The sequence below is a fragment of the Lathyrus oleraceus genome, chromosome 6 (assembly GCF_024323335.1).
Source record: "Lathyrus oleraceus cultivar Zhongwan6 chromosome 6, CAAS_Psat_ZW6_1.0, whole genome shotgun sequence".
Classification (NCBI taxonomy): domain Eukaryota; kingdom Viridiplantae; phylum Streptophyta; class Magnoliopsida; order Fabales; family Fabaceae; genus Lathyrus; species Lathyrus oleraceus.
This window is the reverse complement of record NC_066584.1, coordinates 42,959,006-42,973,200: the sequence shown is the minus strand read 5'-3', so window position 1 is coordinate 42,973,200 and position 14,195 is coordinate 42,959,006. Positions and strand designations below refer to the sequence as shown.

Sequence of the window (14,195 nt, the reverse complement as noted above, 5' to 3'; positions counted from 1 at the left end):
ACAAGACTGTGCAGCACAATCAAATGAAAAAAAAATGTTGCACTTGTAATTATGATACTCGTTTTCAGAAAGTTGTTACGGTACATAGATAAAACTTACCTTCCATAGCTACGATCATAACCTGGATCACTTCGATCCTTTTCCCTATCTCTGATAATGGCAACTCGAGGATAACCATTATCCCTCACACTAAAGGAAAACATCAAGTATGTATAATTAACAACATATACTTCCAGTAAACAAGTTCATTCAAACAAAACCTATAAAGATAGTTATCCAACACATAGATTCCTTTTGGGAAACAACTAATACCTTCATGTGAGGATATTGGTTGATATATTATCACAAAAAAAATAACTGTTGAGGATATTAGCTGATAGATAAGCTGATTATCCATAATAATCAGTAGCCCAAAATAAAGTCATTTTCACAAATGACTCCAAAAAACAAACTGAAACGAAACACAAAAATATATTAATACATGTAAAAAACATAGATATAAGTAAATCAAATGAAAAATACAAAAACCGCAACCATCATCAAGTATGTGATTGAGATGAACCACCAACTGGTTCATTTCCGTTTCCAACAGCATCAGATCCATCACCAGATGTTGATCCACTAGTAGAGGGACCACCAAATTCTGCATAAAATTAAACAGAAACCAAATAATTAAATCAAAACCAAAGCCAATACATTAATACACTAAATACTCATACTCAAATATTTACATACCTGAAACAATAGTGGCAGACAACTCAAATTCTTCATTTATATTCAAGTCCTTGAATTGACTAAGTGTAGGTTTCAACCAGTCTTGTGCACAAATCAAAGCCTCTGCCATTTCAGGGGTTAGTGAACTTCTATATGTGTCTAGAACTCTGCCCCCGATACTAAATGTGCTTTCAGAAGCGACAGTGGATACTGGACTAGCTAAAACATCCTTCACCATTTTTGATAAAATAGGGTATCTACAAGAGTTTTGTTTCCACCACATAAGGATATCAAAGTTAAAATCATCGGCATAATTATCATCTAGATACCTCTAAAGATCATTTTTTTTCATCTATTGAATCTTTTTGTTTAAGGTGCTCTTTAAAAGCTTCAACCCTTGCAAAATGAGATGGAACTTCAACATTAGGAACACCATCACCAAATGAACCACCCTCATTAGGACTAGTAGAGGGTCCATGTTGCTTTTCATGTATACCCTTGTACCAATTGAATAGTTTAAACAACTCCTTTTTTATCACATTAATCATATTAGTAAAAGGCACCGACTCGCCATTATACATATCATTAAAACACCACTCTACATATCCTAACTTGTATATAGGGTCAAGAATCACACCAAAATAAATAAACTTGTTGATGTTTTCAATTTCCCCCCAATATTTGTCATACTTCTTCTTCATTTCATATCCCATTTAGGCTAAAATTATGTTCAAGTTCATGGATGATCTTTTAAGCTCACAATGTATTGAAGCTAGTTGGTGGAATGACTTATGAAAGGATACTTGTTTTGACGAAGAAAATTCCATAGTAGCATCATAGAAAATTTTGAAAAAACTTACTAGACACCTAACATTCTCCCAATCATTAAGAGTAGGGGGGCCAACTAATCCAAAAAATTCCAAATAGCTAAAATCTTCACCTTCCATTTTCTCAAATGCTGCTTGATACTTTTTAGCAGCATCTAGCATCAAATAACATGAGTTCCACCTTGTCGGAACATCTAGACAGAGAAGTTTCTTGCAATTAATTCTAGCAAACTCAATACATTCTTTGAACTTTGCAGATCTTTGGGGTGATGACCTAACAAATCTAACAACATTTCTAATGGCAGAAATGGATAAATCATTCTGTTTTAAACCATCACGAACCACCAGATTTAAAATGTGTGCATAACAACGAAGATGAAAGAAAGATTCATCACTCATTAAACCACCCATATTATCAATCCTCTTCTTCAAATAAGCAACAACTACATCATTAGATGTTGCGTTATCCACAGTGATTGTGGACACATTCCTTATTCCCCATTCCCTTAAAATCTCTTCAACTTTTCTACCAATTGTCTCACCCTTATGATTAAGAACTAAACAAAAACTTAGAATCCTATTTTCATACTTCCAATCATTGTTAATGAAGTGTGTAGTTAGGGTCATATAACTAAGATTCTGAATGGATGTCCAACAATCAGTGGTTAAGGCTACCCCATTGCAATCAGATTTGAAATAACCTTTCAATCTTGCTTTTTCATCAACAAAAAGTTGAAAACAATCCCTCGCCACAGTTCTCCTTGATGGAATAGTTAATTGGGGTTGTAATTGTTTGCATAACAACTTAAAGCCTTCCTCTTCAACTACCCCAAAAGCATGTTCATCTAGGATCACAAAGAGAGAAATAACCTTTCTACAAGCTGCCAAATTAAATCATTGGCCACCGGCAAAGGAGAGGGCAGTTTGAGTAGGATCATTTTGTGGCATCTTGGTACATACTTTTGTATGAGCAAGCATGTTAGATGTCCCATGGGTTTTTGGATCACACAAATATTTCTTATGACAGTGTTTGCAAGCAGCTACTGCTTCAATTTCATTAGGCAATTTAATAAAATGGTCCCAAGCAGGAGAGGATTTCCTAGAACCATTAGCATTTTATTTTCTCTTCTTTCCAAGTGGAGGAAGTCCAACAACATGAATTTCATTGGCAGCAACATCAGTTGCACCAACACCAGATGTTAATGAAGAAGGTTGGTTTTGAGTAACATTCTCCCTTACTGAAAATTAATGAAGATTATAATCAACACACAACCAACATCATCAACTCGTTAAGTGTTTATAGGCTTAGTTTCAAAGTTTGTTACATTTCCTTTCTCTAATGATACTTTTATGTGCTGAAATTTATTGTTTAATTAAGTAAACTTAGTTATACTTTATTTATTGTTGTATGCATTTTCACTTATGATAACAATGATGACTTAAAGGACCTATTACCTTAAACTTTTAATAAGGTAGCAAACAAAATATTCAACATGATATATCGACATAGGCATACAAAACATACATAAAATAAACTAAACTTACTGTTATTATGCAAATTTCCAGCTCCTTGTATTTCTCCAGCTCCTTGCATTTCTACAGCCTCTTCCATATCTCGATAAAAAAAAACAAATGGAGTTATTAAAACAGTATATAAAATATTAAAGCTCTTAAAACATAAACAACGATCTAACCTTCCATTAATTCAAAGAACTCTTGAAATTACAAAACCTGAAAATACAAAATCTGAAATCAAGAACAAAGAAAGACTTAGTGTTTAGAAAGCAAATATGAACACAAAAGAACGTGATTAAGAGGGATAAGGATACAAATGATTCTCTACTTAGTGATGATGAAGGAGGAAAGGACGGTGATGACGGCGGAGGAGAGACATAGATAGCGATTTTGTTTTACTTTTGGAGATGAAGCAAGGTGACGGCGCTAAAGCTTTAGGGTTCAGAGGGGTGGACGGCGCTAAAGCTTTAGGGTTCAGAGGGGCGCTAAAGCTTTGGAGGAGAACTCTGATTTTGTTGGGCCAAAATTCTACTGGGTGTTATAAAATTGGGCTGGGCATAAGTTAGATAATTAATATACAATCGGTCGGGCTCAGATTTTGTTGGGCCAAAAAAACAAAACCGAACCCGACCACACACACCCCTCTGAACCCGTTTGCAACACCCGTCCAACCCGTCAAACCGAATTAACCCGACCCGAAATAGAATCCTGCAACCGGTTCGGTTGGTTATTCTCGGGTGGTTTTTTCTTGTCCACCCCTACTCTGAGCAGCTAGGGTCTACATTATGTGCATAGATGTACTACATCCTGTGCATAGCGGTACTTTAGACAAGGGTAGGGTAGATCACCTTCGCTTAAGACTCATGACATGTAAATCTAGTCAATGATTGACAAGTTGCACCGATGAGGTAAGATGTGTTCCATCGAAGGTCTTAGACTTGTGGGGGAAGGTTGACAAAGACAAAGGGGAGATGTAACATATGAAGGGATTTAATAGATCTAATGTGAATTGGATCAAGGCAAATCGAAGGAAAGGATTGATTAACAAACAAAGTTGCATGATCATACAAAACTAGCCTAGAATCTCATTTTTAGGTAGCATAAGAGAAAACCATGTTGGTGTAAAGTGTACTGTCCTGTGTCTCATTGTAAGGTAGTCTAAGAGAAAGTCATGTGTGTGTAAGAGTGTACCTAAGTAGATGCATGCAAGAGGTATAAAACAGATGAAATAACACACAAGCTCAAAAGCCTAATGGGGACAATGGCTAGTCAGAGTGTCTATAAGGTCTCAGGGCCAATGTCATTCCAAGTCAAGCAAATGGGCCAAAATCCTAAGTCCAAGTTCAAAGTCCAAAAGATCTTTATCACTCCAAATCAAGCATATAATTAGGATTAAGTCCAAGTTACTTTATCATGTTTTGATTCATTAAATTTTAAAAGGCAAAAGTCAAACAAGATAAGAGCCACAAATGAATATAGCAAGATGAGTAGAGTATTATGTGATGATTAACGGGACATAAAATAAAAGTGTATTAAGTAAATGACATAAACTTAAATGACTTGAATTTAAATGACTTGAATTTAAATGACTTGAATTAAAGTCAATGATATAAAGAGCAATGATTAATGTTAGGAGTTAATGGTTAGTCAATGATATCGGGACAATTTAGCGACGAGTTAAGCAATGGTAAGTAGATTTATGTTGAAGTCATACCTATCTGAGGTTGGTCAATAACAATGTATGTGTCAGACATGTTAGAGAATTAACACAAAGTTAATCTCTTACATCATGCAATACAATGGTTTAAAACAAAATAGAGAGATGAAGGTAAAAAGAATAAAATAGGGAACCAAGGGATCCTTCTATCCTCAAACCAACAGACTTACAATATGGTGCATTGAGGGTTAACCTATCATTAATGCAAAGTATTGAAGATGATTCACAATCAACAATCAACAATTTTGGATCAAAGAATGTTGGTCAACCTCAAGTCCATCTATCAATGATTTGAGATGAGGAAGAAAACATCAACCAAACAATCAAACTCAAATCAAGATATAAAAAAAAACCATCAAAAGAAAATAAAATTCAATTAATAATCATTTAATATTGATTAAATAAAGAAAATGAAATGGAAATTGTCAAAGAATCAAACAAAAGTCCAACAAAAATATGGGAGGTCAACAAAATTCAGAGTGAATGGACCTCAAAAGTCGAGGTTAAAAATATTTGAAAATAATTAAAATAAAAATGCAAAATGAAAATTAAATGAAAAATAAAAGAAAATAGACATTAAATGCAAAAATGATTTTAAAAAATGCAAAAAATGGCATGAGGTAGAAAATATTTTCATGGATTATGAAAAAAAATTGGATAAAATAAATAAATAATAAGGTTCTGATTTGGTGAAACATTTGAATTTGACTCTCTTGCACACACACACCTTCATCTTCAACCTCTGGATTTTCAATTTAGCAACTTCATGAACTCGTGTTTTAAACATGAATCAAACATGGAATCAACTGCGAAACACTCCATCGTTCACGTCTCCTTGCATCAGAGCAATTAATTTGCTATGAGCAGGGAGAATTTACTCAAAAACTCGAAGAACCCTAGTTCTTCAAAGTAAAATGAAATGGTGAATACTGAAAATAAATGACCAATAGGTTAGGGCTTAACTAGTTATTTGAGGTATTAGGCTTCAACGATGACAGAGTTTCTTTGACTTTCAAAGCTTGGAAATAAAGGCAATAACTTCCACTATTTATATGAAATGAGTTGGGATCCAAATACTTGTGAAATTGGCCCAAATTCGTGTGAATTGAGTGAGAAATTTTCAGGTCCCGAGCGTGTGGAATTTTGGTGTCAAACTCGTGAATTTGGAGGTTCTTAAGTCGTTTTAAGTTGTCCTCAGACGCGTTTGGTCATGGGTAATTGATTTGCACGCGTGAGAAGTGGTCCCAAGCTTATTTGTGTAAGTTTCAACATTATAGGTCACATACCAAAATAGAGTTGGGTCACCATGTTTAAGCTTGGGTCAAATCCAACCCACTCGTGTGCTTTGTGATTTTCTTTGAGCCAAATGATCATTTCATGTAGTAGAATGAGATGAAAAAAGAATCAATCCTAAAGGAGATGTGAGGTGAAAGTTGTTGTCTTGTGAAGTTGAGGTCGTGACCTGGTTTTGTGGGTTAGGCAATTGGTCAAGCACATTGCAGCATGTTTGGTCATTTTAGGGTCCTATGTTCATGATGTCATAACTTTTGATTCCCTCGTGAATTTTGAGCCAAAATTGTGTCAAATTATATTTGACATAAGCTTATCACAATGCAAAAAGAATGGGGTCAAAATAATAATTGAGCTGAAAATTGCAAGGTGGAAAGTAGGGATCATGACAAGGTTTTGACCCATTTTAGCAACTTGGCCATTGGCACAAATGATGTCTTAAATGAATGAATTAATGTTTTACCATTGAATCAAAGTTGTGAGGATCCAAAAAGGCACACTTGGCTCAAATAATCTTAGCATTTGGATAAAAAATGAAAGAGTTATGGAGTTTGGACCAAAAGCATGGCATTAGGTTAAACCACCTTGCACCCATTTTGCCCATTTGAAGTTTCCTTGCATTCCAAACCATAATGGTAATGGAAAGAGCATCGCTTGATAAAAAATGAAAGAGTTATGAAGTTTGGACCAAAAGCATGACTAATATGTGATTTGGCTTGGAGATTGAAGGTTGTGACATAGAGAACAACACATGAAACACATTTGGATCAACTTGAACCAAACTTGCATTTCCCTTGATCAAAGACCTTGATTTTGCCTTGCTTTGAAGCATGATCTCCTACTTGAGTAACAAGAGCAAACAAGTAGCAACTCTTCATGAAGCTATGATATGACTTATGACTTGATGTATGCAAATGAGGTATTTTAAAAGAAGAAAAAAGGAAGGTAAATTTTGAGGTATGACAATATCCTTCCACCAAACTGACATATCACTACCCTCAGATTTAAGCCCTCGTTTGACAAGCCATATCTATTTACCAATGCCTTATACCACATGTCCGATTTTACTGTTTTAACTTTCCAAATCTATTTTCCTAACAATGCTTCGTTAAAAACCTTCAAGTTCCTAATACCCTAAGCTCTCTCTTCTAAATGTTTGAACACTTTAAACAAACACTATCATTATCTAACATCCAAATCAAATTTGGATTAAAATCAAAGAACATAAAATGTCATAAATTTAACACTTCAATTTCCCTATAAATATAAAGGATCTACTAATTAATCTTCATCTACCTATAAGTGACTTCTATATTTATTTAGAATGATTGAATTAATATTGAGTCAATTCATATGCAATTTATTTAGAATGATTGAATTAATATTGAGTCAATTTATATGCAATGATAGTAATACGAGGCTATCGGGTAACAATAATAGATTTGGTATTTAACCGTAACAAATCTGACAATTGCATCAAAATAAACACTATTATTTTCCTACATTTTAAATTCAATAATTAAATTCAGCAAACATAAAATATCACAAATTTAACATAAGTTGAATTAACACCACAAATACAACAAACGTTTAATACCACAATTTCACTTAGGATAGTTTTATTCTCCAAGTCAACCATGTTCAATTCATCTACAATTTCATTTGTGAATCCATTTTAAATTATCACTTATGTATTCAAATAAAAACCAATTAAAATAAGAGTTAAATATACTTGTGATTCTTCTAAATATCTCAAATTTTATTTTTATTTTTTCAAAATATTTTCTTCAAGCAATGATCTTCCTAAAATTTTATATTCACATTTTTGATCCTTAATACTAAAATTGTCATTAAAATTATCGTTAATTCAGTCAATAAGTAATAAACTATCGTTAAAATTAAGTTGTAAAAACTACCCCCACTATCATATAATGAGTGATCTAGTTGATCATTTCACACGAATTAAGAAAAAGAAATAAATAAAAAAGAGAGAATGATATTTTTACTAAAGTATCATTGTCAAGTATTGAAAATGATGAAAGTGATATTAATTAGAGAGTATAATTGGAAAAAGTGTATTAGAAATTGAAATAGGTCATTCGTTTTTAAACATTCTTTTATTTCAAATTATGGAACAGATGAAGTATCACTAAGGTGTAAGAAAGATTAGAAGAGTGGATGTAAGATTTTAGAAGAACCATTCTTTAAAGAAAATATTTTAAGAGACTAAAAATAAAATTTAAAATATTTAATAGGATAATAGTTATATTTAATCCATTAAATAAATATAAATAAAAAAGAGAAAAAGCAACCATCAGTCAAAACTTTTTCATTAACATGTTGTTACAAATAACTATAGCTGTTTTAAATATAAACAACTATAATGGATGAACATGGAATAAGTAGAACATTAACATGTTCTGTAACATTAATGGATGAACAACTATAATGGATGAACGTTAACATGTTCTATAACATTAACGTTAACATGTTCTTACAAAGAACTAAAAACAACGCTGGCCCTGTTTTTAAACTGTGCGGGGTGAGGCATACATACTTAATTATGATAATTCAAAATTGAGATTTGACTTGCAAAAAATGAAAGGTAAATCATACATGTCCGAAATGAAAGGCTTAGATAGAGAGTCATTAATAATCATTAAGAGACGGTTATAATTCATTATAGATTCGATTAAACATCATCTAATTGATTAGGCTATAAGTATAATCGATTAGACATTTTAGAAAAATTTCTAACCCCCTAATTAATTGGTTAGACTCCATAAACATTTCTTTACGATACACTAATCACTCAAGTAGCTTTCTCACTTCCTCTCTTTGGTACTTTAAAATTTCAAGTCTTGACATCACTATCTTTAAGTTTAACATCACACAAGAACCTTGAGTCTTCTTGATGAGGCTTGAGATATCTTCATGTTAATTACCATCATCTGAGAGTGTAAAAGTTAAAACCATCAACGATCATAAATCCTAAATCTTCACTTGAGAGTCGTTGGCTATATTGTTGACTTTAAACAAATGTCTAACTTGATTTGAGAGGACAACTTCATCAAATATCCTGTGCATCTTTGACCGCTTGAGCTATCTTCAGCAGTTACTTGACTTCAAGTTGTCATCATCAAAACTAAGCAACTACTGGTTGACTTGCATCCTTGATACTAAAAGCATGAATAAGTAAGACCCAAACTCACAAGTCTACTGAAGCCCACCATTCATCCAAAACATCCTCTTGGCGACCAATGCTCCCCTGGAGAATGCTTCTGTCACCTTATGGTCCTTGTGCTCCTCGTCGTCCGCCAACTGACCATCTTATACCAACTTGAACACATTGATTTGGCTCAAGTCTAATCCATGATAGATGTGTGAATTTATATGCTTGCAGTTATGAAGCTAATGATCTTGATGCTATTGACTGTCTTGGTGTTTTGATGATGACAACACTAATGTTTATTAAAGTGAGTGGTGATATCTTTTCAACTTTCTGATGATATGATGTTGATTAACTTAAAGTTATCTCAAGTCTCATCTATTAGAAAATTCAAAGTTTCAGTGAAGTGCTTATATGATTGACGTATCTGACAAACGAACTTGAAGCTTCAATGTTGTAAGAGACAAAAAATGTGAAGGCTTAACTAATTTTATCTGTCTGAGTGACCAAAATTTTGTGAAAGTATAAGAGTAACTCTTAAGATACTAAGACAACTCAAACATACATTAAAAAAACCTTTTTAAAGTCCAACTAACTAATTAAGGAATTGTCATATAATTTTAGGGATTTTTATAATTAGATAATTAATTAGCCCTAAAACTCTAATAAATTATTTTCTACTTGGTCTCTCCTCATTCAAAAATACACCAAAATTCAGAGATTCCCTGATTCTTACATTTTTATTATTTTCATTCTATCTCTTTAATATTTTTCTTTCACCAAAATCGCCTTTTAACACCTTATAAATGAAACCTATTTGCGAGAAAACTTTCTGATTTTCCTACAAATACCAAAAGAATTTTAAGTTTATAGACGACTATCAAAAGAATTTTAATATTCATAGATTATTTTAAGAAAAATATATACAGAAGCAAAAACCAAAAACTAGCTAAGATCCACTTTTTAGGTTGACCGCCCGTCCTGATATCCAAGTTTAACATTGGATAGGAATCAGCTTGTTTTCTTTATTGAAACAATGAGAATATAGATTTGCAATTTGTTGAGGCAAATCTACGATCTTAATAGTGATTTCTATTTGGTAATGTTTTTAAAGAGCATTAATTACAAGTAAATAATTTTGTAACTAAAATCAGAATGCAATCTAAATGACTGTAATCATCTTCAACATGATCACAATATTTGTAACACAGCACAAAGAAATTCAAAATGTACCCCTTAACCATATTTCATATTGAACCGTGTCATGTTTAGAACACCAAGTCTAATAAATCCACCTCACAAAAAACTTTGACAGACTTCTACCAAAGATGCAACAGCAGTTTCATGATTCATCTACACAATTTATCATCATCTAAACAAAACTTAATCTTAATATCATGTGTCTAATATCTCTATGTTGTTAGTTTACACTTGTATAATTTAGGGAACTACCGTTACTACGCCCACGGGAGCGCGCCGGGGTATGGAGCTGGTCCACAATATCTGAACAAAGCTTGCATTTCTGGACAGCCTTTAGGATATGGAATTGATCGATGAAAAGGGTCGCGCTTTAGTTTTTTGTGATAGAGTGAACCCCGACATCCGTATGGATCTCTTAAGAATTGTGTTCTCACCAATTCCTCGCCTTTTAGAGCAGCTGCTACTGTATTTGTTGTAGCAGGTGTGCCAGCATAGAAGAATCTTGACTCTGGAAAGCCGATTGCGGATCGATGTAGATTTGCAAATCTGCTTTCCTTGAAATCATAACTTACAACCTGTTTCGCGGAGTTAGTAAATCAGATTAAACTCATAATGCAACTGAAAAAACCATGCAAATCATCATTCAATTTATATTTGTATTGAAGTATGAAAATTTGGATAGAAAATTATCCTCAAAACCGAAAACTTAACATGGTGTTGTATACTACTATGTGATCATAGTGGTCATTATGTAAAGAAAGTCTAATTGTAAAAAGCAAGAGCAACAACTTTCATAAATCTTCATCTTAGAATTTGAGTTGATCCTAACTTAACCTTTACAAAACCAAATTGTAAGATGACAATTGTTCACCACTTTAAACACATTTCCAGACCATATATCATCACTGTGAGACTCTTAACACGCCCCTCATGCGCAAAACTGCACATCTGGAGGGTGATCTGATGGCCTATTGGAACTTACATAGACTCCGATATCATATGAAAATTTGGATTGGTTAGGCCTAACACAACCCTTACAAAACCGGCTTGTAAGGTGGAGACTGACCACCATTTATATACCATTTTCATGCAATGTGAGACTCTTAACCGTTAACCCACCCAATTTGTAATTTGCTTTATAGATCTTGTATAACTATGGTATTGTCTCTTTTCGTACGCAACATGTAAATTGCTTGCATATTAATAACATTTTTCACCAATCAATTTTGAGTATTTCTCAGCAGCCATTACACAAATCTGAGTATTTGATATAGTGATAGAATAAAAGTATGGCCGCAAATTTTACTATTTTCTTATTCTTCCTATTAATATAGTTTGGCAATTCCAAATGATTAAGACATGTCTTAAGACAGAAAAGAACACAATGCTTCAGAACTCACATAAGTAAGGCTTACATACAGTAATATTTTGAGGATATGTGCCAGTAAGCTCTCGGAATCGACAGACACTAAATAGAAGATTTTCGAAACTGTCCCGAGCATGTTCCTCCGTAAGTGATCTCCATTTCACACTTTCTTCCTTACCTGCATAGACAACCTAAGAAATTGAGGTTTCTGTAAAAACAGTTTAAGTGGGAAGCATATGCAAATAAATTAAAGGTGAAACACTTTCGAGTTATCAATACCAGCAATACCCATAGAAAACAAAGATAGATGATGCAATGGAGACTCACTCATCAAGATAATTTTTGAAGTAAATTGGAAGCTAAAAAATGGATGAGATGAAACGAGACATGGCAGCAAGACCCTAAAAAAATTGAAATGGATTGATGAAAGAAATGGATGAACCAAAATGGAGTTCAAATATAATATACTCCATTGTTTACATTACTTAAACTAGGATATAGTGAAATTGAATCTGAATCCATTCCATCAAAAAACCCTCTTTCTATTTACCACTAATTTAAGAGTATCGGATAAAGTCATAAAACCATCTTTTTACCATAACATAAAAATATTCAATCAATAGAATGATAATAACTTAAATCTATTTCATTTAATTCACTCTCTATTCGATATCCAAAACATCACTTTAAATTGTGGTCCTCGAGTCAAGGTTTCAAGCATTTCTACAACTAATAACGACAATTACATTGGGAAACTATCCGCATTTGTTTGCATTTTCCATAATGTATCAATTGTCGAAACTCGGGGTTTTAAATGAAGGTCTGCAACTGTAAAATGAGCTACGCCATAACAGTTTTTGATGATATAAAAACCATAACATGATTGCGATAGAGGCTACATCGGCCACAATTGACCTCAATTCTCCACAACAACAAGGATCACGACACAACTGCAATCGTTATCAGGACTATTTAAAACCCTATTCGCAATTAACCACAATCAACTTCAAAGTTTTTTTTTAAATCTCTACGACTACAACTACAATACAAATGCAATCACAACCAAATTTAAAACCTTAAGCGCAACCACAATTTAAAACCTTATAGAATAAACACCCTTTATTCCTAACAAACAAACTTTAAGAACCTAAACCTACTAACAATGCCAAGACATATATATATTCACCAAAAGAGCTTAACAAAACCACGAAAACTCACCAAACCATCCTTTGAAATCAGCAACAGCCCAATAACTCTGAGCCTCGCTCCTCGGTCCAGCATCTTTCCTCGTCTCGCCACCACTAAACAAAAGCAAAGCAGACTCATCCTTATCCACAATCTCAATCCCTTCCTCAATATGCTTCACAAAAGTCGCTGCTTGACCAGGATTCTTCTGATAAGACTCCAAAATCCAAGAATCCTCTTTCTCAATTTTCCCACACCCACTGCTAGTGTAAACCGAATGACCAGCAACCATTACCATATTCCTAAGCTTCGAAAACGGGTACTCATCCAAACCCGGATCAATTCTGTCGTACTCCTTCAAGTGGGTCCTGTTGTAGGAGAGAAAAACCATAAGCGTGACCCCAAAAGAGAAAGCTAGTAGTAAAAGAGCTACGAGAGGGTGAAGTTTGAAAAAATGGTGAAGTTTTGGGATCATTTTGTAAAGGTGAAGAGCTCGTGAAGATTTGGGTTTTCTGATTCGCTTGATTATGGGTGGGGTTCCTGATTCTATGTCGAAATCGGTATCTGGGTATGCGGGGAAGGATTTGTAGGATTGAGATCCAATAGCGTAATCGTTGTTCATTGTAGTGGTTTGTGATTGGAATTGAAGCGATGCAATGGAATCATTGGATCGCGGTTATGGAAAAGAGAAGCTACATGGAGTGAAAATGTGGAATGGGAAGGGATCGATGATGAGATCCAGATTCAGAGGATCTCGTTTTTGTGTTTTTCTTTTTGCTCTTTTGGAAAGTCAATATTGAATTTGGAATTGAACTCGTATTTTTAGTTAGTATTTGTATGTTTGTTGATATGATGGTTCTTAGATAAAGAAAATTCAAATTTGGTTTCATTCATTAATAGCTTCTCCAAACCAAGAATTCTTAATGGGTTAGTACTCAATTTAATTTAATTTAAGCAAATTCTTAGATATCCTCTACTTTTAGTTGGATATTGGTATCTTTAATGTTAATTGATTTAAAATTTTAGTTTCTTTTTAAAATAACATAATATTAAAAAATAATATGATATTGAATATCATTATTTGATTTGAGGAAGATATATACAGGATTCACCTTTAATTTATATGAACTCTTTTATATATATATATATATATATATATATATATATATATATATATATATATATATATATATATATATATATATATATATA

The 14,195-nt window shown here is 33.2% G+C and overlaps 2 protein-coding genes across 2 annotated transcripts; both read right to left on the bottom strand.

Moving 5' to 3' along the window:
• Nucleotides 1–1,427: 1,427 nt before the first annotated feature.
• Nucleotides 1,428–2,168, bottom strand: LOC127093908 (zinc finger BED domain-containing protein RICESLEEPER 2). Its single transcript, XM_051032802.1, has one exon. The coding sequence runs from the start codon at nt 2,166–2,168 to the stop codon at nt 1,428–1,430; it is 741 nt and encodes a 246-aa protein (XP_050888759.1).
• Nucleotides 2,169–10,453: 8,285 nt separating this feature from the next.
• LOC127091694 (uncharacterized protein C57A10.07) lies at nt 10,454–13,888 on the bottom strand. Its single transcript, XM_051030379.1, has 3 exons — nt 13,017–13,888; nt 11,852–11,976; nt 10,454–11,007 (listed from the first exon to the last, which is right to left on the bottom strand). The coding sequence occupies exons 1-3, from the start codon at nt 13,603–13,605 to the stop codon at nt 10,690–10,692; spliced, it is 1,032 nt and encodes a 343-aa protein (XP_050886336.1). The 5' UTR covers nt 13,606–13,888; the 3' UTR covers nt 10,454–10,689.
• Nucleotides 13,889–14,195: the final 307 nt, after the last annotated feature.